Source organism: Fundulus heteroclitus, chromosome 4, assembly GCF_011125445.2.
Source record: "Fundulus heteroclitus isolate FHET01 chromosome 4, MU-UCD_Fhet_4.1, whole genome shotgun sequence".
In the NCBI taxonomy this organism is placed as follows: Eukaryota; Metazoa; Chordata; class Actinopteri; order Cyprinodontiformes; family Fundulidae; genus Fundulus; species Fundulus heteroclitus.
Window position 1 is genome coordinate 17,729,329 of NC_046364.1, and position 25,728 is coordinate 17,755,056.

The 25,728-nt window shown below is 39.2% G+C and overlaps 1 protein-coding gene across 1 annotated transcript in view; it reads left to right on the forward strand.

Annotated features, from left to right (window-relative positions):
* LOC118562835 (integrin alpha-11-like) overlaps window positions 1-25,728 on the forward strand; it is a 45,567-nt gene that overhangs the window by 18,134 nt on the left and 1,705 nt on the right. Inside the window, exons 3-14 of the mRNA XM_036135711.1 lie at window positions 12,120-12,232; window positions 13,159-13,250; window positions 13,436-13,550; window positions 13,666-13,793; window positions 14,984-15,132; window positions 15,231-15,375; window positions 16,154-16,319; window positions 17,401-17,471; window positions 19,753-19,897; window positions 21,211-21,359; window positions 22,923-22,965; window positions 25,299-25,447. Of these exons, the coding sequence (XP_035991604.1) occupies window positions 12,120-12,232; window positions 13,159-13,250; window positions 13,436-13,550; window positions 13,666-13,793; window positions 14,984-15,132; window positions 15,231-15,375; window positions 16,154-16,319; window positions 17,401-17,471; window positions 19,753-19,897; window positions 21,211-21,359; window positions 22,923-22,965; window positions 25,299-25,447 (1,465 nt within the window). The remainder of the gene's footprint in view (window positions 1-12,119; window positions 12,233-13,158; window positions 13,251-13,435; window positions 13,551-13,665; window positions 13,794-14,983; window positions 15,133-15,230; window positions 15,376-16,153; window positions 16,320-17,400; window positions 17,472-19,752; window positions 19,898-21,210; window positions 21,360-22,922; window positions 22,966-25,298; window positions 25,448-25,728) is intronic.

The window sequence follows — 25,728 nt, forward strand, 5'->3', positions numbered from 1 at the left end:
ATACAAAACTCTAGATTTGCAGAAGCAGAAGTTGTGCAGCTGCTTTGGCTGAAACATACCACTTTAGTATCAGTTTCCAGTTACCTTATCAAACATATATTATTTCTATATTTTGAAAAGGCCTGAAATCTCTATATGTGATCTTTCTGACTCAACAGCAAACAAACACATTCTTTAGAAGGACCTAATGAGTTTCTGACTATAGCATTTCTTTACGGGGTCACACATGAGCTGCAGGGTGGTATTGTGTTCACCTCACAATTTATGTGCATTTTGACTATGTGCTCCAATATGTTTTCTCTCCAGAACTTAATTTCCCGCAACCTTCTGTTCTGGCCACGTCTGTTGTGTCTGTTTCCACTGTGGAGTCCAAAACTGGGCTGTTTATCTAAATAGACCACTGATGTTGAGAGTCCTCTTCCTACTGCAGCATCATCATTGCTTTGGAAATAAAACACATCTAATATAGCCTGTCAATCTGGTAAATTCCAGCTGTAAAGAGGAAATGCTTGTAGCTTTTTGCAACGTTCCAACTCAAGTTACTACGGTTGTGTCAATGATCTGAAGCAGCACTCTAAGATTAAATTGTGGTTACATGTAATCAAATTTAAATATGTCTATGTGATCGGATAGAGCTGGCAAAAGTATGTCTGTACAGACTGAATCTGTTTGTTTTATAAAGTGCCTCCAGATGATATTGTTGGGAACGGGTGCAATACAAAAATTGGAGCATAAATCTAGAGACAGGAATCAACGGCCACAGCAACAGCAGAATCCACTCAGACTGACATTAAAACTTTAAAATCAGCTAGGATGATTTCATAGCTCCTCCAAACTTTGTGGAAATGTGTAACTGTAAGTGATCCTGAGGGGTCTGGAAGAAGGTCATCACAACAAAGGCCTTTTTTTCTGTACCATTATAACCAATGATTCTGTTACAAATGTTACACTGTCGAACTTATGTAAAGTCACTCCGAACTCCAGGCAAAGACGTGACTCTAACAAACCTTAACTTAATTTCACTCTTGATAAATCCTAATTCTACCTAGGAGGTTGCTGTAACATATTCTAGCATTACCAGCTTTGGTTTTGACAATTGTTTAACCTCTCCGACTCCACAGATGGCTAGAAGCTGAAGTCCACCCTTCATTTAATTAATGTTTTTTTTTTTTGTTTTTTTTTTTTTACTGGGTTTAGCTCATTTTATTAATTACAATGTGGAGGGTATAAAAAACATGGATGGTGCTAGATCTTGTTTCCCTTCGATTCTCAACAAACAAAGATTTTCTAATTGCATCATTCTAATTGATTTTATTGAGTTTTAAAGTGGGGAAAATAATCTATAGGGACTAAATGTGTATATAAAAAAATACTTTGAAAAGAAAGAGAGCATGCTTTTAATTTGTCTCACAATAGAATGGAGCACATTATAGGATGTAAAATTAAAGTGATTACTGTCATGCATCCTGCCTGTTTTCTGTTGTTTGTAGGGCTGGCTGGCTGTTTCCCACTGTCTGCTGAGCTCCATTCAGCTTATTAGTGGAGCAGCTACACCTGCACAGACCTTATTTACCTGCATGGTTTTTCTCCTGTGCCTATTTAAAGCTGCCTCTCTCAGCCGGTAGTACCCAGATTGTCTGTAAGCCTAGAGTGAGTTGATGGCCAGCGGTCTTGTCTGCATCGCCTGTGAATGACCCTTACTTCTTGTCATAGATTTTCCTGTCTCGCTTTCATGTCTGGTTCGAACATCAGGTTCCCTGTCTGAGTATTACAGATTGAAACGTTGATATTCAATTGTCCACTGTTCAAGAAAACAGCGAAAGGTCAGTGAGGGAGGGCTGCAGACTCAATGAGGCAAGCAAGTTAAACTGAGGCGTCAAAGTAAGCCGTTTCCTGAGTTCAGTACATTTTTAGTGGTGCCGTCCAAGGGCATCTGCAAAGATTTTCCTCTGTGCCTCTCAACAGGTTTGCAATACAAAGTTGGTTCGTTCATCATGGAAACAGTAAATATTGCCCAAATATTTTTGACACGCTGACTGTACCAAAAATAAAAGACAAGTAATTAATGAGGTCAGTAATCCTCTCTCAGTGGGCACCATAAACATACGTGCCAGTTTTATTCATCCTTTGGAAAAAATGTCGCAATACTTTTTCAGTGGGCACACTTCTGATGAGCCTGTAATTATATGATTTGAATTGTTAATCCTGAAAAAAAAAAAAAAAACTAAGGTCTCTGAAACTAAATATCTCCCTGGGATACAACCGTTTACGGTAACCAGCCTGTGCCTTTAAACGCATCATCGTCCTATTTTCCCATCACTGAATGCGCAATGCTGCTGGACTTCCTACACGTGCAAAATAAATATCTCGGAAAAGAATAATGTGCCCATTACAATTCACTTGATTTATGAGATAGCATTAACAAAATAAAAAAATAAAACAGTTGTCTTGTTAATGTAGATGGATGGAATGTCGTGAGCGAGCGTGACATTGAAGTAGAAAGCTCTTGTCTGGGGGGGTGGGACAGGGGGGGATGTGGTTTCACAGTGTATACATCTCCTCTCTCCTAGTATGAAAACATTACCACATTAATGACAGCCTGGGCTTGGGGATGGCACTTCCTCAAACCCCAAAAATACTGTATTCCTTGGTAACCATGGTAGAAAATGTTCATGCATTTACTTCGGGTTAAGTTACGTTTTGGAATAAAATTGTTGTCTTGATAAAATCCTGATCATTTCCACAAAATGAACAGATTCAAGTCAAGGGCAGCAAGTTTTTTTCTTTTTTTCTTTCATTGAGGTGAATGTGTCCTGAACTGAACTTAAGAAGCATAAGAGGCACCCATGTCTGAGGTAATAACCACGATATTAATAGCAATGAAAATATGAGCACTGCTGGATCGACAGTGTGGAAATGATTTCCAGATTGTGTGAGACTTTAAATGTTGGCTTCAGGAACAATAACACTCACGCATGCTTCAATATGAGTCACTCTTTGATGTAAAGTGATGGACTGTTTGAACATTTCCCCTTGTCTTTTGTTGTTGCTGCAATATGTGAAATCTTAACCGACACTAAACCTCTTGGAAATACGTTCTGGACCAAGCTCCTGTTGAAAATGAAAGATCAAAATTATCCACTAAAAACTCCGCTTCTGGTGCAAAGCTTGATTGTCTATAAGTAGCTGTTTGAAGACATGAATCATCCAAATAAATGAAAAAACCCATAATATTACTCAATCATTCTTTCCATGCCTGTTTCTCAGAGAATCACGGGGTCTCCACAGAAAAAAAAAGCATCACCTTGCTGTCAGAAAACGATGCATTCGTCTACGTCCTCCTGCTCCCATTCCATTCCAATAGATAAGGAGCATTCCTTAACAACCAAAATAAAGCACTTTTAGAAGAGTGTGAGACCTCTGATTTTTTTCTGGTGTTTTTAGTAGTTAGTGTTGCAGAAAACGAGTGGAACAATCTGCTAATGCATAAGAAAATCCTTCTCTCATAAATCTTATTATTAGCAGGGGAGCGTTATCCAGTATCCTACACTTTGCCACAGCCTAAACAAAACACTCAGATTTCCCAAGAATGCATTGTGCAGTATTCACCATGTCTTGCTTGATCTGGCTAAATGCCTCTCCAGAGTATTTTAGGCTGTAAAAAATGCATCTCACATGGAAAATTTCCCACTGTGAAATGCCTCTGTGCGGGGGCCCCTGCTGAAAAACATCAGACCTACGTCTCTAAAAACTCTCTGATGTCCATGTGACAAAACGGCTGCACAGTAGCTCACAGCAAATCTTTTAAACCCTGTAGACAGAGCTATAGAAAACTTAATTCTTAGATTTAGTCAATATTTACAATAAGGTTTCGGTATTCACGGCAGTTGTTCATACACTGTATTTCCAAAAGTATTTGCTCACCTGCCTTAACTTGAATATGAACTTAAGCGACATCCCATTCTTAATCCACGGGGTTCAATATGATGTTGGCTCACACTATTCAGCTACAACAACTTCAGCTTTTCTGGGAAGGCTATCCACAAGGTTCTGGAGTGTGTTTCTGGGAATTTCTAACCATTCGTCCCAGAAGTGCATTTGTGAGGTCAAACACTGATGTTGGCAGAGAAGGCCTAGCTCTCAGTCTTTATTCTAATTCATCCCAAAGGTCTACTAACAGGCTGAGGTCAGGACTCTGGACAGCCCAGTCAAGGTCATTCACAGCAAACTCTCTCATCTATTCCTTTATGGACCGTAAGTACCGTTCTGCTGGCAACCACCAAATCCAGACTCGTCCATCAGATTTCCAAATGGAGAAGCATGATTCATCACTCCAGAGAATGGGCCTCCACTGCTCCTGGGTCCAGTGGTGGCCTGCTGTACACCACTGCATCTGACGCTGTGCATTGCACTAGGTGATGTATGGCTTTAATGGAGCTGCTTGGACATGGAAACCCATACCATGTTACTCTTCACCCACTGTTCTTAAGCTAATCGGATAGCCACATGAGGTTTGGAGGTGTGTAGGGGTTGACTCGGCAGAAAGTTGGCCAGCTCTGTGGGGGCAGCATCTCAACGTCTGCTGCCCCTGCTCTGTCAGGTTTCATTGCCTACCACTTTTTGGCTGAGTTGCATCCTATGACAGAACCATGCTGAGATCCACTGAGGTCCTGACAGCGACCCATTCCTTCACAAATGTTTGTAGAAACAAGTTTAAATGACCAGGTGTTTGATTTTGCACACCTATGGCCAAGGAATGGATTGTAACACCTGCCTTAGATTATTTAGACGGAAGAACAAACACTTTTGTCATTATAGGGATTTTCTTGTCATACAAGCCAAATCCATTTGGGCTTTTGCTGCATGTTCATTGTCCCGAGTCTGACTTTCAAAGCCTAAGAAAATTAATTTTAACACAGGACTGTACAATATTTAAAAGTTTAACAATTTTCTTATTTGCTTTTACTTTAACTTCACAGGGGTGAAAGCAGTGCTAAACATGCTCTAGAGTTGTCTGTCTGTAGGATTTTCTCTCTCTCTCTGTAACATAAAGTGCCTTTCAAAGGTCTTTCCCCTTTGACATTTTCATGTTTTGTTGTCTGACAACCTGAAATTAAAATGGATGATCTGAGAGTTTGCTCCCTTTCATTTACAGAACATGAGTACTTTTTAGAGCCTCCCTTTGCAGCAATTACAGCTGCAAGTGGCTTTGGATTGGTCTCTGTGAGCTCGCCACACCTTCCCTCTGGGATTTTTCTCCATTCCACCAGGCAAGACTGCTCCAGCTCCTTCTGTGATGAATCGTTTTCAGTTGTGAACAGCAATCTTCAAGTTAAACCAAAGATCCTCAATGGATAGAGATCTGAACTTTGACTAGGCCATTCCAACATATTTAAGTGGTTCCCTTAAACCACCCGAGTGTTGCTTTAGTAGTATGCTTTGTCCTGCTGCAAGCTGAACCTCCATCCCGGTTTCTCACAAGCAGACTGACAGGTTTTGCTCATGAATATATCTTTTTGTAGAACCATCTATTCGTCTCTTAACTCGGACCAGTTCCCCAGTCCCTGCTGCAGAAAAACAACCCCATAGCATGATGCTGCCACCACCATGTTTCACTGTGGGGATGGTGTTATTGATGTGAAGGGATGTATTGGCTTTGCTTTAGACAGACATTTTCTTTGGTGGCCAGAATGTTAAATTTTAATCTCATCTAACCAGAGAACCTTCCTCCATATATTGGGGGAGTCACCCATGTGCCTTTTGACAAACTCAAAACAAATCTTATCATTTTCCACACTGAGTAATGGATTTTCTCTGGCCACTCCTCCATAAAGTCAAGCTCTATGGAGTGTACAGCCTATTGTGGTCCTGTGGACAGATAGTCCAGTCTCTGCTGTGAAGCTCTGCAGCTCCTTCAGGGTTACCTTTGTTCTCTAGTGCCTCTCTGATAAATGCCCTCCTTGCTTGGTCTGTGAGTTCTAGCAAGTGGTCCTGTCTTGCAAGCTTTGCTGTGGTACTATGTACATTTTATTTGAAGATCATGGATTTGATTGTGCTGCGAGGGAACATGAAAGATTTAGATTTTTTTAGCCCCACCTAGATCTCAACAACTTTGTCCCTGGCTTGTTTGGAAAGCTCCTTGGTCTCCATGGTGTGAAGGCTCTTGCTTAGTGGTGTTGCAGCCTCTGGTGCCTTTCAGAAAAAAAAGTGTTTATAATGACAGATTCATATGTATAAATATATATGAATTCAGCTGATACCTTTCAGGAGTCGCCTGTCTCCATCTAACTCTATTTTCTGAATCTTCCACTTTAACTCCATCCATGAATCTCCTCTTTGGTCTTACTCTAGGTCTCCTGCCTGGCAGTTCCAGTCTCAGCATCTTTCTACCGATGTACTAATTCTCGTTTCTCTGTACATGTTCCAACCATCTCAGTCTGGCCTCTTTGGCGTTATCTCCAAAACATCTAACATGAGTTGTCCCTCTGATGAACTAATTCCTGATCCTGTCCCTCCTTGTCACTCTCAAAGAGAACCATCTTCATCTCTGCTATCTCCAGCTCTGCCTCCTGTCTCTTCCTCAGTGCCATTGGCTTTAATACAGCATCTCTGGCCTCACCATCATCTTTGTACACCTTTCTTTTCATCCTCACTGAGACTTTTATCACATAAAATCTTATATGACTTAATTCTAGCCACAACTACTCTTTCCCATAACTTAATTGTATGACTCGTACACTTCGTTTCTCTATAGTTGCCACAACTCTGCACTTCTCTCTTCTTTTTGAAAATTGGTGCCAGGATAGTTCCCCTCCATTCCTCCGGCATCCTCTCGCTCTCTGAGATCTCATTTAACAACGTAGCCCAAAACTCTACCACTGGCACTCCTAGACACTTCCAAACCTCCACAGGTTTATCATTAGGACCAACAGCATTTCCACTCTTCATCCTTATTAATCTTTGCTACTTCCTACAAAGCACATTTCTTCTTCTCTTTGTTTTCTCTCATTTCCCTCATTTATCATCTCCCCAAGGCACTCCGTCATCTTCCAATTACCCTTGTTGCACCTGTCAGTACATTTCCATCTCGATCCTTAATTACTCTAACCATATCCTTCCCATCTCTCCTGCCTCACCAACCTGTATACATCGTTCACTCCCTCCATACTGTCCAACCTATCCTAAAGTCCCTGTATGCGCTTTGTTTGGTCTTAGCTACTTCCACCTTCACTTTACGCTGCATCTCTCTGTACTCCAGGTGACTCTCTTGAGTCCTCATAGTCTCCTATTTCTTCTTGGTTGAACACACTCCTGTACTTCCAGGCTCTACCACCTAGTCTCCTCGTCAACTTTCCTTCCAGAGGAAATACCAAGTGCTCTCCTAACTTTCTCCCTGATAGCATTAGCAGTAGTAATCCGTTAATTTCGAACCACCTCCTGGCCACTCAGAGCCTGTCCCAACTTCTTCCTAAAAGCCTCACAACTTTCTTTGTTTTTCAGCATCCACCACTTTTTCCTCTGCTTTGCCTTTGTCCTCTTCATCTTCCTCAACATCAGAGTTATTCTATATACCACCATCCTGTGCTGTCTGGCAACAGTCTCGCCAACCACTACCTCATAGTCACTGAGTTCCTTCAGGTCACATCGTACATTTCCACAAGATGTAATCCACCTGAGTGCTCCTACCACCACCCCCATGAAAAGTCTTTGTGTGTCCTTGCCTATGTTTATAGTTTTTTTCATGAGTGTGACTATGGATCTGAAGCCCTGACAGCAATTGTTAGACTATGACCTGATTGGAGTCTGGCCGAGGTCTGTCTTTTCCATGAAGTGGTGTCAAATGCCTTTTTCCTTCACGGTACCCCTGACCTCATTCTGTGATTCCTGCGTCTGCTACTTTTCCTGTGATCTTTACTTTAGCCACGTTGGTGTTAATAACATACCTGATCTGTTTCAGACAAGCGGTACATTTTTGGAAAATTGGATGTCGTGTCATTTTTCTATTTGTCAAGCTTGCGTTGTGATATTTCTTGAACAGAAAAACTTTAAAAATAATATACAGATAGTTCATTTTGTTCCTGTAATTCACATAACGGGCTGGATTGTGACACACTTGCTAATGTTAGATTATAATACAACTTTGTGTTTAATATTTAATATTTCGTACTCCTTATATATTTTTTATTTTTTTTTACATAATTTTCTTTTGGAAAATATTTTACAAATATAAATGTAATTATAAATGTAATGGTGTAAAGAACTAGTTTATTTTTCTGTTACCTTTTATGGTTGTACTTATGTAGAAATTAAACAAGAGGGTTTATTAGGATTTGCTGTGTTGCTGCATCTTTCTTTAAATACTGACTATAAATTTCAATTGAAGGCTCAGTGTTGCTGTGTCTTGTAAAAAGAATTCACATCCTTTGAACTCTATTTATATTTTGTGACAATGTAACAACAAAGTTTGTGATATTTCATCAGACTTTATTTAATAAAAAAGTACAAAGTTGAGAGTAATTGTGAAATGGTGGACAAAGTATGGTTTTTGTTTATTTTTCAAATACAAATCAGAAAAGTGTGGTGCACATTTGCATTATGTCCATTTAATCTAAAACATAATGAGACCCATTTGTCTTTCAGAATCACATAATTAGTAAAATAAATCCACCAGTGTGTGATTTAATCTCATCGATCTAGGAACTCTTCGAAGGCTGGGGAGGTTTTCTAGGGAGCATTAATAAAAAAAAAAAACAGCATTGTGAAGACCAAACAAGACAGCAGACAAGTCAGAGATAACGTTGAGGAGAAATGTAAAGCTATTTGAATACAGGCCCATTCTGCATGGAGTTTGCATGATCTCCCTGTACCTGAGCGGTTTCTCTCAGGGTACTTTGGCTTCCTTCCAAACTCCACGAACAGGACTCTTAGGTAAATTGATTACTTTAGGTATGAGTGCATGGTCGTCTGTCCTATATGTCCCTGTGTTGCCCTGTCATGGAATGGTAACCTATCCAGGGTGTACACTGCCTGTCTCTCAGTGACCGCTGAAGGCAGGCACCAGTTTCCCCCATAAGTGGATGTAGAGAATGGATAATTGGAAGGACGAAGCAGGGATAGGTTATAAAACAATATTCCAAGCTTTGAACATCTGACTCTGAACAACAGCACTGTTTAATCCATCATTCAATGTTTAATGAGTATGGCACAACTAAAAATCAACAGTTATGCCCATCCAGCTAAATGTTTGGGCCAGACAAGGTGAGGAGCTGGAGGAACTGTAAAGATCTACAACTCTAATGTAATTACATGTGTTAACAGGACAACTATTAATACCTCACAAATATTTCCTTCACGCAAGATTTGCAAGAAGAACTGCAGAGAATAAGTCAGAAGTTATTTTTATGGCTTCCCACATCCCTTAAAGGGGACACAACAACCATTTGGAAGAAGGTGAACCATGGTGGTGGCAGATAATACTGTGAGGATGCTTTTCTTCAGCAGGCACACTTAAGGCAGTCAAAGAGATGGAGCTAAAAATAGGGACACCCAGGTAGAAAGCCTGCTAGAGGCATCAAAATAATTTTTGATTTAGTCTCTATTTGTGCAAAGTTCTTAAGGACATACCTTTGTGTTTCTACAAAGAAGGGACTCAGAACCAAAATTCACACCACTCTGTTCACATGTTTATGTTTGAAATATTTTTGTGTTTCATTTTTCTTCCACTTCAGAATTACGCTCCTCTTTGTAATGGTCAGTCACATAACACTCAACAAATTTAACATAAAGTTGTGTTTGATGTGCAAATTGTGTACAGGAACTATAATGTCTGAGAAGATAAATAAGTGAGCTATGAGATATTGAACTTTGTGAATGAGTTATAAGCATGAGCTGAATAGACATGACGTCAGAGCATTAAAACGCAAATGCAAGATCACACATAACAGATATGATATAGTAAAATGAACAAATAAATTAAGCTTTTGTATTGGTGAAAAAGCCAATTGGGGCAAAAACAGTTTCAGAGCAGATTTAAAAATAAACAGGGAAGAGTCCTATCTAATATGCACTGGCAGTGAAGTTTAAGGCCTTGGAGATGCCACAGAAAAAGCTCTGTCCCCTCTGAGTTTACGCCACATCCTCAGCATATCCATATGTATCTGGTCTGCTGACCTGAGTGACAGGGATGGGCAATGTAATTGAACTTTACCGTTCTGATTTTTTTACAGAGTTTAAAGATTTAAAAACAAATACAAGAATCCTATAATCGACCTAGTAATGAACAGGCAGCCAGTGCAGTGAACCTAAAACAGAAGTAATATCCTCTCTCTTTTGTGTTCCACTTTAAAAAAGATGTGAAACTGCAAGTTTCAGCTCCAGCTGGAGACATGGCAGGGATGTCCGGGAGACACCATAGTAAAGGGAGTTACAGCATTTGAGTTACAGTAATTGTTGTGATAAACACAGGGCTTAGTGTTTCACAGCCCTGCCTTAAAAGAACCTGTTTCTCTTTAGCCATTTGTCTCAGTTGATAAAAAAAATGGATTTCACCACAGAACTGATCTGCCTGTCAAGATTAAAATCACTGTCCATTTTCACCCCAAGGACGGTGAAAGGAGGCTTTATGTTCTGAGCCAGATGGGCAAGCAGATACACTGACACCCCTCTGACACCCCACTGTCTTTCTGTCATAAAAAATTATGAAAGTGAAGAGTCTTCCAGGCTCTTACTTATTCAAGGCACTCAGCTTAGAGTGGAAGTCGTGTTATTAAAGGGGAAAATAAACAGCAGTGATCAGCATAAAAATGAAAGGTACATTTGTGCTTCCTAAAAAGGGAGCCCATGGAAACCATATATATTGAAAAAAGCTGAGGCCCCAGAACTGATCACTGACAGACGCCACAGGAAAGAGAAACCGAGGAAGATTTAAAATTGCCCAGGCTGACACAGAATGTCCTCTATGTCAGGTAGGTTTAAATCCTCAACCTGTTAAGTGGTGGGGCAAAGACAGGATGAGATACCCGAAGCCTGAAGATTTGCAACATCAACCCTCCCAAAAAGTTCAGTTCAGTTTGATGGCCAGCTAAGGGTCATTGATGCACCTTGGGGATTAGGGTTAGCCCATGTGGTTGGATGTTACTTTAACATACCAGCCCCCTAAGCATTGATGCAATCTATGCAAACAATGCAAAAAGAGTTGAAGGATGACTTGAGGAGCGCAACAATGAGTCCGAGGTGTGGAGATGCCTCGAAATTCCCCAAGTCTCAATCCCATCCAGCACTTCTGAGACAAACAAGTCCTACCCATGGGGGGACAACATTGCAACTTGCAGGACATAAATGATCTACTCAGACCTACTTGGATCTATGTCTTGAAGGGATTAGGATGTTTTGGCAGCAAACGCTTTCAGAGTGTCATAATATTATGCCTGATTAGCCTATATACAGTCATTTAATATCTATCCATTTACTTGTCTTGCCAAAGTTCATATTTACAATAGACAGACATTTTGTGATGACATTCATGCAAATCAGGAAAGAAATTACACCAAGTGATCACTTGATTTTGTTTTCATCTCTATATTTATTTATGTTACTGTCTGTTCGCCTCTGCCAAGGAATAGCAAAGACCTAATCTGTATAGCCCATTACTCGATTACGGTGAAAAACAATCACAACTCATTCATGTACCGACACTAATGCCTCTCTCATGCATATACGTATCTTCCTGAATGTGATTTGGAAAAGATTTGCATCGACCTTTAATTCTTCATGAGATTTTTCAAAGAGTTTCCTTTAGTGTAGATAAGTAGAAATTACCGACTGCACCAACCGGCTTCTGGGTGTGACTCTGTGGAAAAGTTCATGAATATGAGACTGCTGCTGCTCAGTGTAAATAAATAAACAAAGTCACTTCCTTGGAAATAAGAGAGGTTTAAAATCTTCTGAGTCGACCTAGCTGTTTGGTGTGGGTCATTGAATTTAATAGTTAGTCATATTCCCTGACAGAGCTGTTGTAGCTCAAAAGTTGTGCTCGGTGAAAAAGAGAATGAGAGATTTTCTCCTGTACTGTTTACAAACTCTAAAGGCATTCCTAACATGTTAATTCTCTGTTTTTGCAGGTTATTAGTGGGCGCACCATATGAAATGACTGGGCCTTACCAAACAGGGGACGTATATAAATGCGCACTGAGCAAACGAACCAACGGCAACAGTTGCTCAAAGCTCAATTTAGGTATAGTATACCAGATCACAGCACTGCCGTTACCGATGTCCTACATGACACACTGCATGCAGCATTTACCCTTTTCTGATGGTTTCATTGTTGCAAAAATGTTTGGTTTAAATCAAACTGCATCTCCAGTCAATTCCACGCCGGCCACTTCCTTAAATGCCAGAACATGTCTATGAAATTAAGTTGTTTCGACAGATTTTAATCATAATTTATCCACTGTGAAAGTGGCAGAAAATATGTGCATGAGTTTGTGTGTTTATCTTGACTCAAAAATAATATAAACCTACTGATCTGTCTGTTTTGGACCAAGTTGTATATGTTTAGTTCTTATATTGCCACTGGCATTTAGCCAGCTGTCAATTAGAAAGTCTCCCTGGTTTTCCAACTTGGAAACGAAACAGTTTGGTTTGATTTCTTATCCAAATCCGATTTGGCCCTTGGAGGAAATTTTAACACCATAACTAGCCACCATCACTTGTTCCTGATTCACAGTCATCCCCTAATGCAGAATTAATACTTTTTTTTATTTTCCTTGTAAATAATAAATTCAAAAATTTCTTCTAAATACTACAAAAAAAGCCACATACCAGCATTGTATATGAGTATGAGTCATAGTGAAATCTGTGAACAGGAGTGGGGGTGTTCCGTACCAGTCATTCCCCCGTTTAATGATTTATGTACACCTCCATGTGTGTATTTTACCACACTTTTACTGCATGTCTGCATGTCTGTTAATACGGGTTGCACAGATTATGTTGGTTGGATAATCACTTGAAGTTTAGAAGAGTAAACATTTAGATCTGAAGATGTGGACACTGCGTTGCCTGGCCAGACAGCAATAACAACCCACAGGCCCAGATGGTGGAGAGCCTCTGTTTGCATGCATGCATCTGAGATCCTCTCAGCGAATTTCCTTTTCATTCAAGGAAAGATATCTCTGACCAACGTATCAGAACGAAAGGACAAGATGAGGCTGGGAATGACGCTGGTGTCTAACCCTGTAGACAGGAGCTTTGTGGTGAGTAGGACATGAAAAGAGGCCATGCTTCTTTGAAACATATTTATGGAGAGTGCAGTTGTTAAGATAAAAAAAAAACGGGGGAAACAAAATTGCCTTTTGATTATACGGTTATACTGCCGAGCTTCGTCTTACAGAATATACTTAGTTGTTGCTTGTATAAACACTTTCTTTCTTCATTTCAGGCTTGTGGGCCATTATGGTCGTATGAGTGTGGCAGCTCTTACTACAGCACAGGAATATGCTCCAAAGTTAACGCAGGCTTCAAGTTTTCCAGAACAATTATCCCTGCCTTTCAGAGTAAGTTTTTAAACATCTCTTGTGTTTGACAAAGATCCGCTGATGCCTCTAAATCACAGCAGGGGGTTGTCTTTGCATACACGAACACGTGTTTCTTTTCTTTTTTTATGTTTAGGATGTGAAACCTTTATGGACATCGTAATTGTTCTCGATGGCTCCAACTCCATCTATCCCTGGTATGAAGTGCGGGATTTTCTCGTAAATATTCTTCAGAAGTTCCATGTTGGACCGGGACAAATACAGGTTGGCATTAACAGGCAACAAGACAGATTAGTGTTCATTTAGAAGAGAAAGCTTACAGCGCATTAAAGTAGAAGTCTATTTTGTAAGTTGTACAGTGTTATGAAAAAGTATTTGCCCCTTATAGATTTTCTGTTTTTGCTCCTGCTTTTGCATCATGTGCATGTTTCAGATGAGAAGAGTTTATGCAAAATATAGCATTTAAATGGATATTTCATGTATTATTGGGAAAAGAAAAATCTATCCAAACAAAAAACAGTTTCCTCCTAGACCTAAGAACCAGCTCGGCCACGCTTGGCGGCAACGATCAGGTGTTTGCGATCATTGTAGCTGGCGACGTGTCCTTTACGTCACTGAGGAGGAATGTTGGCGCGCTCTTCATTTTAAACTTGAAGGCTTAAAGCTGCACTGTGGAGCATGAACAGGTCATCCCACAGTCTGGGCATTGACTAGCCCACTCTGAAACCTCTTTTTTTATTTAGATGTGAGTTATTTATACGGTTTGCACAAGGATTTCCCTTGGAGTGTGTTTCACCTCCGAACTCTGACATGGTTGCCGTTTTTTCACCCGTCTCTTTCTTACTGAGACATCCTGGATGAGCCCCTGATGCACGTTTGGACTGTACCATGTTTACACTGTTCTATGCTTTCTCCATTTATGGATGATCCCTCTCACTGTTGTCCCAAGGCCTTACAGATGCCTTTGTAACTATTTCCTGACTGATAGATGTGAGTGACTTCTTGAATGATTTTAAATCAGAGAATACTGGATCTTTTAGCCTATTTCATGTCATCACACAGATTATACTGTAGTTAAGTGATTAACTGGCTAGTGACTTGGACTCAGCCTTTTGAGAATTATGGGGAATCATAGTAAATCCATGATTTGAAAGGGGAGCCTATTGGCCAGGTTGGGTTGGATAGATTAGTTTTCCTCAATAAATGTTTTTATTTGAAACATTGATCAATATCTTTTCATCTGAATACTGAAATTAGTTTATCCCTGTCTTATATTAAAATATGCTTAATGATGATCCCATATAAATATTTAATTAAGGTCTATGTTTTCATGATATTTTGTAGTTTCATTTTAACTTGTTTTTTAGGGCTCGATACCAATCTGAATTTGAATTATGTCAGCCTGAGTTAACCCTCTCTCAGTTGTGTTTTTTAACTTGCTTATTTTTTGGCAGGTTGGAGTCGTCCAGTATGGCGAGAAGGTGGTGCATGAATTTAAACTCAGCGATTACAAGTCTGTGGAGGAGGTGGTAAATAGAGCACGCAGTATCGATCAGCGGGGTGGAGAGGAGACCAACACAGCTCTTGGCATTAGCACGGCTCGGTACAGCAGCTCCATGCACGCAGATGAGCAGATCTACTCGGCTAGTTCTTTTTGGGAATTTTGTCTGACTAAAAGCACAAGATTTATCTTCCTCACAGCTCACAAGCTTTCAAACAAGGAGGTCGACGGGGTGCCAAGAAGGTAATGATTGTTATAACTGATGGAGAGTCTCACGACAGCGCGGATCTCAAGCAAGTCATCGAGGACAGTGAGAAGGATGGCATCACCCGTTATGCCATTGCTGTGAGTCTGCTAAGCCTATGATTTGCATGATTTATTTGGAATGCACCTTTTTCCTGGCTAAAATCTCACATAATACCATTCAAAGGTCTCTCAGAAGCCCAAACCATAATCCTGTGGAAATATAGTTAAAGGTGTAAATGATCTCCCTGAAACCACATCATTTTGTGGTTTGTGACACTGCTGGAGGGGCAATTTTCTTTTTTTACAATTTGTTTTAATATGGCTTAGTTTTCTGTCACCATCTGAGCAAGAACAAGTCAACTGGCTGAAGATCTGCTGGAAAGAGTGACTTTAACTGGCACTGGTATTGGAACTGAGGGAGACTTTCTGCCTCTTATAATATTTTATATAGGTAATCCTTTTGAAGTACGTCAGACTATGTGGCTACAGTGTACCTCGACAGATATTGTTTCATTTCAATTTTGAGTTAGAACTCAGATTTCAAATTATTTTTACACCCAGCCAGTCTATGTTCCAGTTCAAAATTAATAAAGGTATTAGGATTTTTTTTTTTTTGTACAGTTAAAAATATTTTCTATGCATTTTGGTTTTTTTTCCCCCAGTTTTACTTTATCCTTGTTTAAGAAATAGCCCTGCTGGACTTTGTAGTGTCTATTTTGTCTCCCCTTGAGGTTAGATTTAAATCATTTCAAATGCTAATAAACTCTTTAGGTTAAAGCCAAGTAGAGAGGAAGTTTTATTTTTTTTATCAAATCTGTAAATATGACAGAAAACATAAACCTAAACAGTGACAGTTTGTTAAATATTACATTTAAAGGTGCTTGGCTACTACAACCGCAGAGGAATCAATCCTGAGGCCTTCCTTAATGAAATCAAGTACATCGCCAGCGACCCCGATGATAAGCACTTCTTTAATGTGACAGACGAGTCAGCTCTAAAAGATATTGTCGATGCTCTTGGGGAACGGATCTTCAGCCTTGAAGGTTGGTAGAATACTTATTTTAAATGCAGACGTTGAGATCAAATCCATTACAGTTAATGGGAAAGAAGAAAAAAATTCAAAAGCAGATACCAGCTTCCCGATTTAGGTCAGTTAGGATGACCTAAATAATTTCTGTTTTCTAAATGCCAGACAAAACAGAGATTTGTTTATGATAAATGCTGAAATTTACATAGAGGAGGATACTAGTGTATCAAAGCTGAGATAACGATTTGGCTGAGATGGCTTTGGAAGCTTCTGACTGGTTAATTCACAATATTTCATATATTTGGAAGCATACAAGTCAATATATTTTAGGGCAACACCTCCAACACTAGCATTGTTGTGTGACATGGGAAACTCTAAAAAAAAACCTGCTAAATACTGTACCAGAAAGAGAATTGGCATTATCATGTGGTGGGGGTGTTTTGTTTCAGGAAGGATTGTTGCATGTCACGAAATTGGCGACATCATGAGGAAAGAACATTATGTGGAAATACTGAAGCATCAACTCAAGACATCAGCCAGGAATTTTAAAGCTTTGGCAGAAATGGATCTTACAAATGGTTACTGACTAAAAATAAAAGTTCAATGTATCATAGCGACCTTTAAAATGCAAATAATTGTGAGAAGCCTGTGGAAGGATCCCCAAAACATTAAATTCAAATCATAGAGTTTACAAGGCAATTGCAAATAAACACTAAGAAAATGTTTGCAAACCTGTGAATTCGTAGAAAGTAAAAGAAATCCTTAAAGTATGTAGTTCATTATTCTGGCATCTAGCAAATTGAAATAATGAGAAATAAATTAGGTGATTCCAAATAATTTAAAACAAAGAAATGGATAAATTAACGTCTGACACTGAGAATGAAAAGCTTTTTGTTTTCTTATAAAGTTTAATGTTGTCAATATCAAAACCACTTGCTTTGTCAACACAAATTGTCTTGAAATTGAAATGCATGCTGTAAAACACTACAAGACACTGATGCTGTTGTTTTTAGAAAACAATTACGCCTTAAAAATCAGGTTTTCTGTGGCAGCGGTGCTTCAGAACACTTCTTGTTTACACAGTCTTGTTTACGCAGGAACCAGTAAGAATGGCACGGCGTTTGGTCTCCAGATGTCTCAGGCAGGTTTTTCGGCGCACAACGTGGAGGTGAGTCCGACTGAAGCTACCCCGCTGCCTCGCGCCATCTGTCAACGTGTAACAACAACACGTCGTCGTCTCAATTTCTGCTGCTTTGTAACCCCTCCCCACAATGGGTCATTTATCACTTGTATCCCCGTCTGAGAAGCCGCATGGCTCCAGATGTTAGGGTCCACGCTGATTTAGGATCCACTGACAGCCAGACAGACTTTTTCCACTTCAATTGCGCAGTAATGAGAAATGGGACGCTTTGTATTCCCGAGGGAAACATACCAGGAAATCACAACTGGAATGAGACGGTTTTGCCACAGAGTGACCTGTTTTTCTTTAAATTTCCTAGAAGTTTTTGCTCGTTTTTAAGTATCTAAGAGCGAAGGGTTGCAGGTGTGCTAGCTTTTAGTGTGGCACAGCTGGAAGAAGAAGAAAGATACGTTTCCTCTACAGTACCTGCTCTTCATTCTGATTTTCCCTCTTCTCCTTCTAGACATATATCCAAATGCAACTGCTTTGGTTACTCGAGACTATTTCCCTATGGATTTTGTTCGGGGAAAAATACATATATCTAGCTTATACAAAAAAGAGACATAGGATCATTTGCAGCTGGGTGGCAGGAGTGACTAGAAATTGTGTCCACAAGGCCAGATTCCAGAGATTCTCACCAACACCAGCCTGAGTATTGAAAGTCGGATAACGTTTTGGAAAGAATGTTTAAAAGAGAAAACCAGTCCTCGGGGCCCAGATGGTTTTACTGAGTGTAATTAGTGTCAACTTTGAATGAGGCTTATGTCATATACTTTGCAGATGTTTCAAGCATCTACATACAGCCAGACGTTTCTCACAGCGTTTTCCTTTAACGAATAAGGAAAAATAGTAATAAAGCTCCTGCTTTGCCACAAACATAATCCTTTTGGTAATTTCTAAAGGATACATTATTTGTTTGTGGAGTGAGTATGAAGCACTTGCTGTATTTTCATCATCTAATGATGAGTATGTATGTAAAACCATACAGCTGGCCTTCCTACCAAGCGGGGCACATGCCCATACATGCAACTGTGGCAGAAACAGGTCACTTGAGGTTGATCTCATCTGGGATTTCAACCATTTGCTATTGAGGGAGCATTTTGTCCAAAGCCGACAACCACATTGACATAACTGTGCTGTTAGAGAGTGACGTAGTGCAAGTGTGGTGAGCACGCAGTTCCACATTTCAGGAGGAAGTCACAAGTCCTCCCGCACAAATGCTGGACTGGGCATTGTCGACGGTTTGGTGTACAAAGGAGAAAAAAAAACTGATGTCATTATGCACTGAAACCCTATAATTATTGTATCAGACATACAAAGTATGGTGAACCATGGAACATAGAAAACCCTTCTCCTAACTCTGCTGCTGTTTACAACATTCGCTGGTCACTTTCCCTTCTTGAGAGTTAAGTTAAAGAGTAAACAGATCAAGAGTTTAGCAGGAGATTCTGGTTCATTTCAATGCTTTCTTAGCTGCTGCGGTTGGGATTACTGCCAGGTTGAGCACATTTTGTGGCTGTAAAATGAGTTTATCAATCAGTGTGTGATCATAAAGTATCCAAAGGAATAAACAAAAACATCATTATGTGAGCTCTTGCTGAGGCCAGGAATGTAATAAAATAATTTTAGGAAACAAACCAACATGTAGACAGTTATGTCTCACTTGGGATGGTTTACGCCTCAGCGTCATCCATTATTTTCTGATAACGGTCACCTCATTGGGCATTATCCCTTACATATTCTCCACATTATCAACTGCCTGAAAATCAAGCATTTCCTTCCCATAATCTCTGGGGCTTTTTGTACCAACCTTGTTCCCTGGTCGTGGATTTACCACTTTTCCTTCTCTAACACTCACATCCCAAATGTTAACTACATTTCAGCAAATATAAATGTATCCTCTTCCATGACATTAAACTCAAACGACAAGTCTCATGCTCTCTTCTATCTGCACCGCAGATGACACTGATAAAGTGCTTGAGTTTGACCTCAATCTCTGTAATTTATTATGTCCGAAGGTTTCTATAAGAAAACTTAGAAAAGCGCAGCTAGGCTACTAACAAGAACAAGAAGAATGTTTTCTTTAAGAATGTATAAAGTTATTCAGCCATTTCATATGTTTTTGTTCTTGCCTTTACAAAACAAGTTGAGTAACACGTAATAAATCAGATCCTTGCTACGCTCCAGAAGTGTGGTTAGTGTGTGAGATGTTTTATGATTTTTAAATGTAATGACACACAGTAATTAGTATACCATTTGCTGTGTTTAGGATGGGATTTTGGTGGGTGCGGTCGGTGCTTATGACTGGAACGGAGCAGTGCTGAAGGAAACACGACAGGGAAAGGTGATCCCTCCAAAATCGTCCTACATGCAGGAGTTTCCTGAAGAGCTTAAAAACCATGGCGCATACCTGGGTGAGTTAAAAAAAAAAAGTAACAAAACAGAAGAATAAATCAAGAAAAATGGAAAATCAAGAAAAATGGCCAAAAGCAGTGTGACATGCAGGAAAAGTAGACCTCCCACAGTTCTCCACCTTCATTTTTGTTCACTTTTTTACTGGAGCCATTTGTGGTTGCCTGGGAGGAAGAATTGTGATTTAACACCATTTAACCAACCTACAGCCCTCCTTTAAAAAGTCTACCCATCTGTTGCTTCCTTTTTGCATATGCATCTTTATCTCATTTTAACACCACAGACATCTGCTGTTTCCTTGACTGGTTTGTATCTAAATTTGCCAAACAAGAGAGCATTTGGGTACTGGGACACCACCAATATTTATGCATGAAAAACGGCAACAGAATTTTTATAAACATATAAAAAAACTACCCTAAAACAGCAGTGTTTATAAGTGTAAACACTTATAAAACTTCTTGGAAGCAGTGATGTTAAAGGGAGGAAAGATCTGCAATAACGCTCCATTGAGCATCTAGGATGCAGCAGTCTGTCCCTGAAGGAGCTTCCTTCAGCTCTGTAACAGCTTCATGCATGGGGTGGGAGACACGCAAACATTAATATTCATTTTGCCAGAGTCTTTCTGTTTCCCACCAACTACACTGGGTCCATGGGACATCCTAGGACAGAGTTGTAGATAAGCTGCTGCTCCAACAAATTACATTACATCAATATTAGTCTCTTTGCGAGCGAAATGAGCCATGTTACACAGATTCAACCCTCCTTCATGAATCTCAACTAATGTGGTAATGAGGTAATTTTTCATTTACAGAAATGTGCAAATGGATTTTCCTGAGAATATATGCGTGCAAATAGACAATAACAGTAGTGTGATTGTTATACTTGATGGACCAGAAACTTCTCAGCAGGGGGCGATAGCCCTCACAGCTCTTGGAAAGAAGGTGTTTCTGAGTTTATTAGTTCTGGAGAGAAAGTGTTCAGAATGTCCTCCAGGGGCTGAAATTATGGGAGGACGGAATAAATTACATGTTATCTTGTGGGTTTTGAAATAAGAAAATGAAAGAAATTAAAGACAGAAAGGAAAGGTGGGAAACCAGAAAAGCACAATCTGTGTCATTACAGCTCCTGGTTGGCAAATTTCAAACTTTGAGATTTCCTTGGCTGATGGTGACACTGCTTTCAGAGTTAAAACTGAAATAATGCAAGTTTATTTTTTTTAACTATTGCTACATTAATTGATTGAGCTTGCAATTTTTAAAACAGCAGATATTTGACCATAGACCTAAATATGTGTGTTGTTATTTTACATCCTCAGGGTATACTGTGACATCTGTGGTGTCGTCCAGAAATGGTCGCTTGTTTGTAGCAGGAGCTCCACGATTCAACCACACTGGCAAAGTCATTATCTTCACTCTGACGAACGCGGGGAACCTCACCATCCTGCACTCACTGAAGGGCCACCAGGTACAGCGGCGGGAACCACTTTACCAACTGACCAACCGCATTTTATTCCATTTTCCTTCAATGTGCAGATTTTCCCCCTTTATAAGCTGTATTCATGTTAAAAATTTATACAAAAAAATCTGTTTTCAAATTAGTAGATTTATAAAAAGTTATCAATTTGTAAAGTTATTTACAGTACTACCATCATAGGACATCTCACGACACGTTTACAAGTTAGACAGGTTTTGCCACATTTGAGGCTGAATCGCTCTTTCTGGTTTCAGAATTTTGATACAAACAACATCTTTTTATTATTTGGAAAGTATTGAAATTATTTTGTAATTATTGTTATATATAAATTGTCACTTTTTCATCCATGTATTCAGTACAAGTTAAACAAATGGCAATTAAAGAGGGAAAGAAGGAAATTTAAGTTTGCAATTGGAGCTCAGTAAATTACTGTGGTCCACTACTGCAGTCAAAACTACAAAAGTACATATGTGGCAATTATCATTGGGACCAGAGGTGAGTAAATAGTTACATTTACTCAGTTACATTTATTTGCATAACTTTTTGAGCAAAATGTACTTTTAGGAGTAGCTTTACGGCACTGTACTTTTTACTTTTACTTAAGTAATATTATTACTAAGGTATCTCTACACTTACTTGAGTACAATTTCTGACTACTCTACCTACTGTGAGTAACTTCGTGAATAAAAAGCAAACTAGTTTTAACCGAAAATGCACCAGAAAGACATAAACCTAGAGTTTGTTAAAATGATACTTCTTATTTATACAAGAGCTTTGTTATTTTTATATAATTTTTATCTGCTGATCTTACTGAGCCATTTGGAGGTCAAATGTACATACAGTAAATAGTAGATATAAGTACTTTGCACTGTTCTAACATGCTAAATATACATTAACTGCTGTAAGTATTGCTTTCAACTTTAATGTCAAAAATTTACTTAGAAAAGTGTTATGTTTATCTTTAGTTTATATTTTGTCTTTAATATACCAGAATTTGCACGTAACCTTATATTTTTGTCTGTCCGATTACATCAGTTTTTAAATATTAAATCATCAGCTTTTATGTTTAGTTATTCAGTACTTTTGTAGCATTCTTACTGAATACTTTTTTTAATCTTACTTTAGTAACTTCTTGGCTGACAACTTTTTACTTTTACTTGAGTAAAAATATACTGAAGTAGTGCTACTCTTACTTTGGCTGCTCTACCCACCTCTGATTGGGACTCTTTGACAGTTGCACATATTACCTTGAGGTTGAATCTCATTGTCTGCAGAAAACCCAGTTTAAATCCAGTATTATTCTTTCAAGTGACAGTTTATGAGTTAATTGCTCTTACCTGGGAACTCTACACATGCTTCAAGCCTGGAGTGATCTCGCATTTGTTCACATTTTACTTTGTCAAAAACAAGTTATTGAAAGCAGCAGTTTTGCTTTTTTTTGCTGAACTTTTCCTTTATCTTACAGCCTTTGAACAACTAACTTTTTTTAGAATTTCATAGCCAGATGTTTCAAATCGGTTTCAATAGAAACATACGATGCTCCCTTTGTTCCAGTGTCTGATTCTGACACTTGTAAAACTTTTAAAAGCTAAAAAGCGTAAGCATCAGCAGCTTGCTGTGACTTGTCTTACGTCACCCCTGTTTACTATATTCTAGCTCAAAAAACAGTCCAGCTCATCCGCAAATTATTACATAAATAACATGCGGTTCAGCGTTTAGCATTTGAATACAGTACCTTGTGACAATTTTTCACTTTACACCAAAAATATACTGTATCTATTGGGATTTTGGATGATTAAACCAACACATAGTAGTCCATAGTGGAGAACAGAAAGGAAAAGGATACATTTATTTAAAAAAAGAACAAGAATTTAAAAAATGTGGCACATTTCTATACAGCCCTCCCTTCACTCTCAACTCTAAATAAAATGCAGCGCAACCTTAATTCTTAAAAATAGATTAAGAAACTGAATCCATCTTTTTGTGATTTAATCTCATAAATAATCCATCTGCTCTTTGAAGGCCCCAGATGTTTGTTAGAGAACATTAATGGACATTAGTGCCAGGCTTCAGTTGGAAATAAGGGGTTGTTCTGAATATTTCCTGTCTGGTTAACGAAATTAAATCAATAAAAAAAGCACCATCACAAAAAACAAGAAATACACTTGACAGGCCAGGGAGAAAGTGGAGAGTTAGGTTATAAAACAATAGCCCAGTGTCATGATTGTTGAGTGTTTAGGTTTTTATTTGTATTTGTATTTTGATCATTTCCTGTTTGTTTTTTTGTTCTTATTCCTTATATACAGTTTATTTCTCTTTGTTAATTATTGTTAGTAAGGTGCTGCCATATTAGTTCATTCCTTAGTGTTTCGTTTCTTAGTTTATTCTTGTGCTCTGTGCATTTTAAATTTGTCTCGTAGTTTCAGTGTTTGGTTTGTAATTCCTTGTGAGTCTTAGTTCAGCTCCCTTTGTTTTGAAGCTCCCTCCCTCATCTCCCCTGCTGATATCTGTTGCACATCTCTACTGATTGTCTCATTTGGGGTATGAGTGTTTTGTGAAGGTTGCAAGAACCTGGTTCGGTCCCCGCATGCAGCCATTGTGTCCCTAAGCAAGACCCTTGGCCCCAGATTGGTCCCCGGGCGCCACTCCATGTGGCAGCCCACTGCTCCCTAAGGGATGGATTAAACATAAGACAGACTCCCCCTCTGTGGCACTATAAAGGGAAAAATGTATCTTCCTGGTTACTTTGTCATTTTCCATCCATGCCTCAGTAAGGTCCTGTTTTTTTCCTGTTCCTCAGTGGATTCTTCTTTTAAACTGTCCGTTACTTTGCCTTTGTCCCATGACCTGCTCTTTCTGCTATTCCCCTTTGTTATTTTTCTCGATTTCATCATTAAAGAAGCTCATTTCCACAGTCTGTCTCTGCACTGGGTCCTTTAAAAAGAAAACTCAACATGACACCCAGCTTTAAACGATAAATGGAAACTTTATCTGCCTGCAAACCTACCAAGACATGTGTGTCTAAACAGACCTGACAAGCAATGACAGCTTTAGAGAGGCAACAAGAGGCACAAGGTAACTCTGGAGCAGCTGCAAAGATCAACAACTCAGATGCTGTGATATTTTATTAAGACTTAATTTGTTGTTTGCTCCTCAATCTGGCCCTTATGGAAGAGTGGCAACAAGGAAGTCATTGATGAAAGAGGCCCTTTTTGAAGTAAGCGATTTACACAGCAAAAAAATGTGGAGGGGTAGGATCTGGTCAGATGAGACTAAACTGAACCTTGATGCCTACTTACAAAACAAATGTGTGGGGAAACCTAACACTGCACATGCCCCTGAAAGCAACCATCCCACAGCAGAGCCCGTAAGAGGCAAACATTATGCTGTGGGCATGCTTTTTCTTCTGGAGAAGGGCGCTGATTTCATGGGAAGATGGATGAAGTTTAAAAACAGGACAACCCTAGAAGGAAACCTTTAAGAGGTTTGCAATGTCGCTAAAATTTACAGCCAGAGTTAAAGGAACAGTTAGGAGAAAATCGTATTTTTATATTTTTAACATAATTGTGTTAGAATGCCCCAGTCTAACAGAGTTTAAATCCAATTAGGAACTCGTGGCAAGAGGTGAAAAACTACGTTTACAAAAAAATCTCCATCTAATCTGACTGAGCTTAAACTATTTTGAAAAGAAGAATGAACAAAAATGTCAGAATCTGTAGATGTACAAAGCTGATATCCCAAACTACTTGCCTCTGTAATTGCAAGCATTTCTTCAGCTGCAGTCAGGTGCTTTGTTGTTTTTGGTCTGCAACAGAATTCCAAAAATGTTCAATGCCAAAAAGAAATGTGAAAAAGTTCAATTGGTTACTGGTGTACATAACATAAGGCGCTAAGCTTGTATTTGCATGCATTTATGCTTTTTTGTTCCAGATTGGCTCTACTACGGCAGTGAGAAGATTGCACCTGTGGACATCGATGGAGACGGCATAACCGACAACCTTCTTGTGGCAGCCCCCGATGTTCTTCAGCGCAGGACTGGAGAAAGGAAGGTCTACATCTACAGAGTCACTGAGCTGGTGGTAAATAATGACTCTGGAAATATGCACACACAGAATCGTTTTAATAATTAGGTTTGGGACAAAACAACTTAATAATCACGACAGTGGGGAACAGCTGTTCAAAACCAAACGTTCCCAGTTTTATTTGAAACGCCCTCACCCGAACTTTCCTGTTACTGGACCTGCTGGCATGTCAGGTTTGACATATGACCTTTTGCTGATCAAATGAGAAAACCTCACCATGCCTGCATGCAGACTTTATAGAAATGCCGAAAGAACTAAGGAGGAAAGTATTCTGCCCC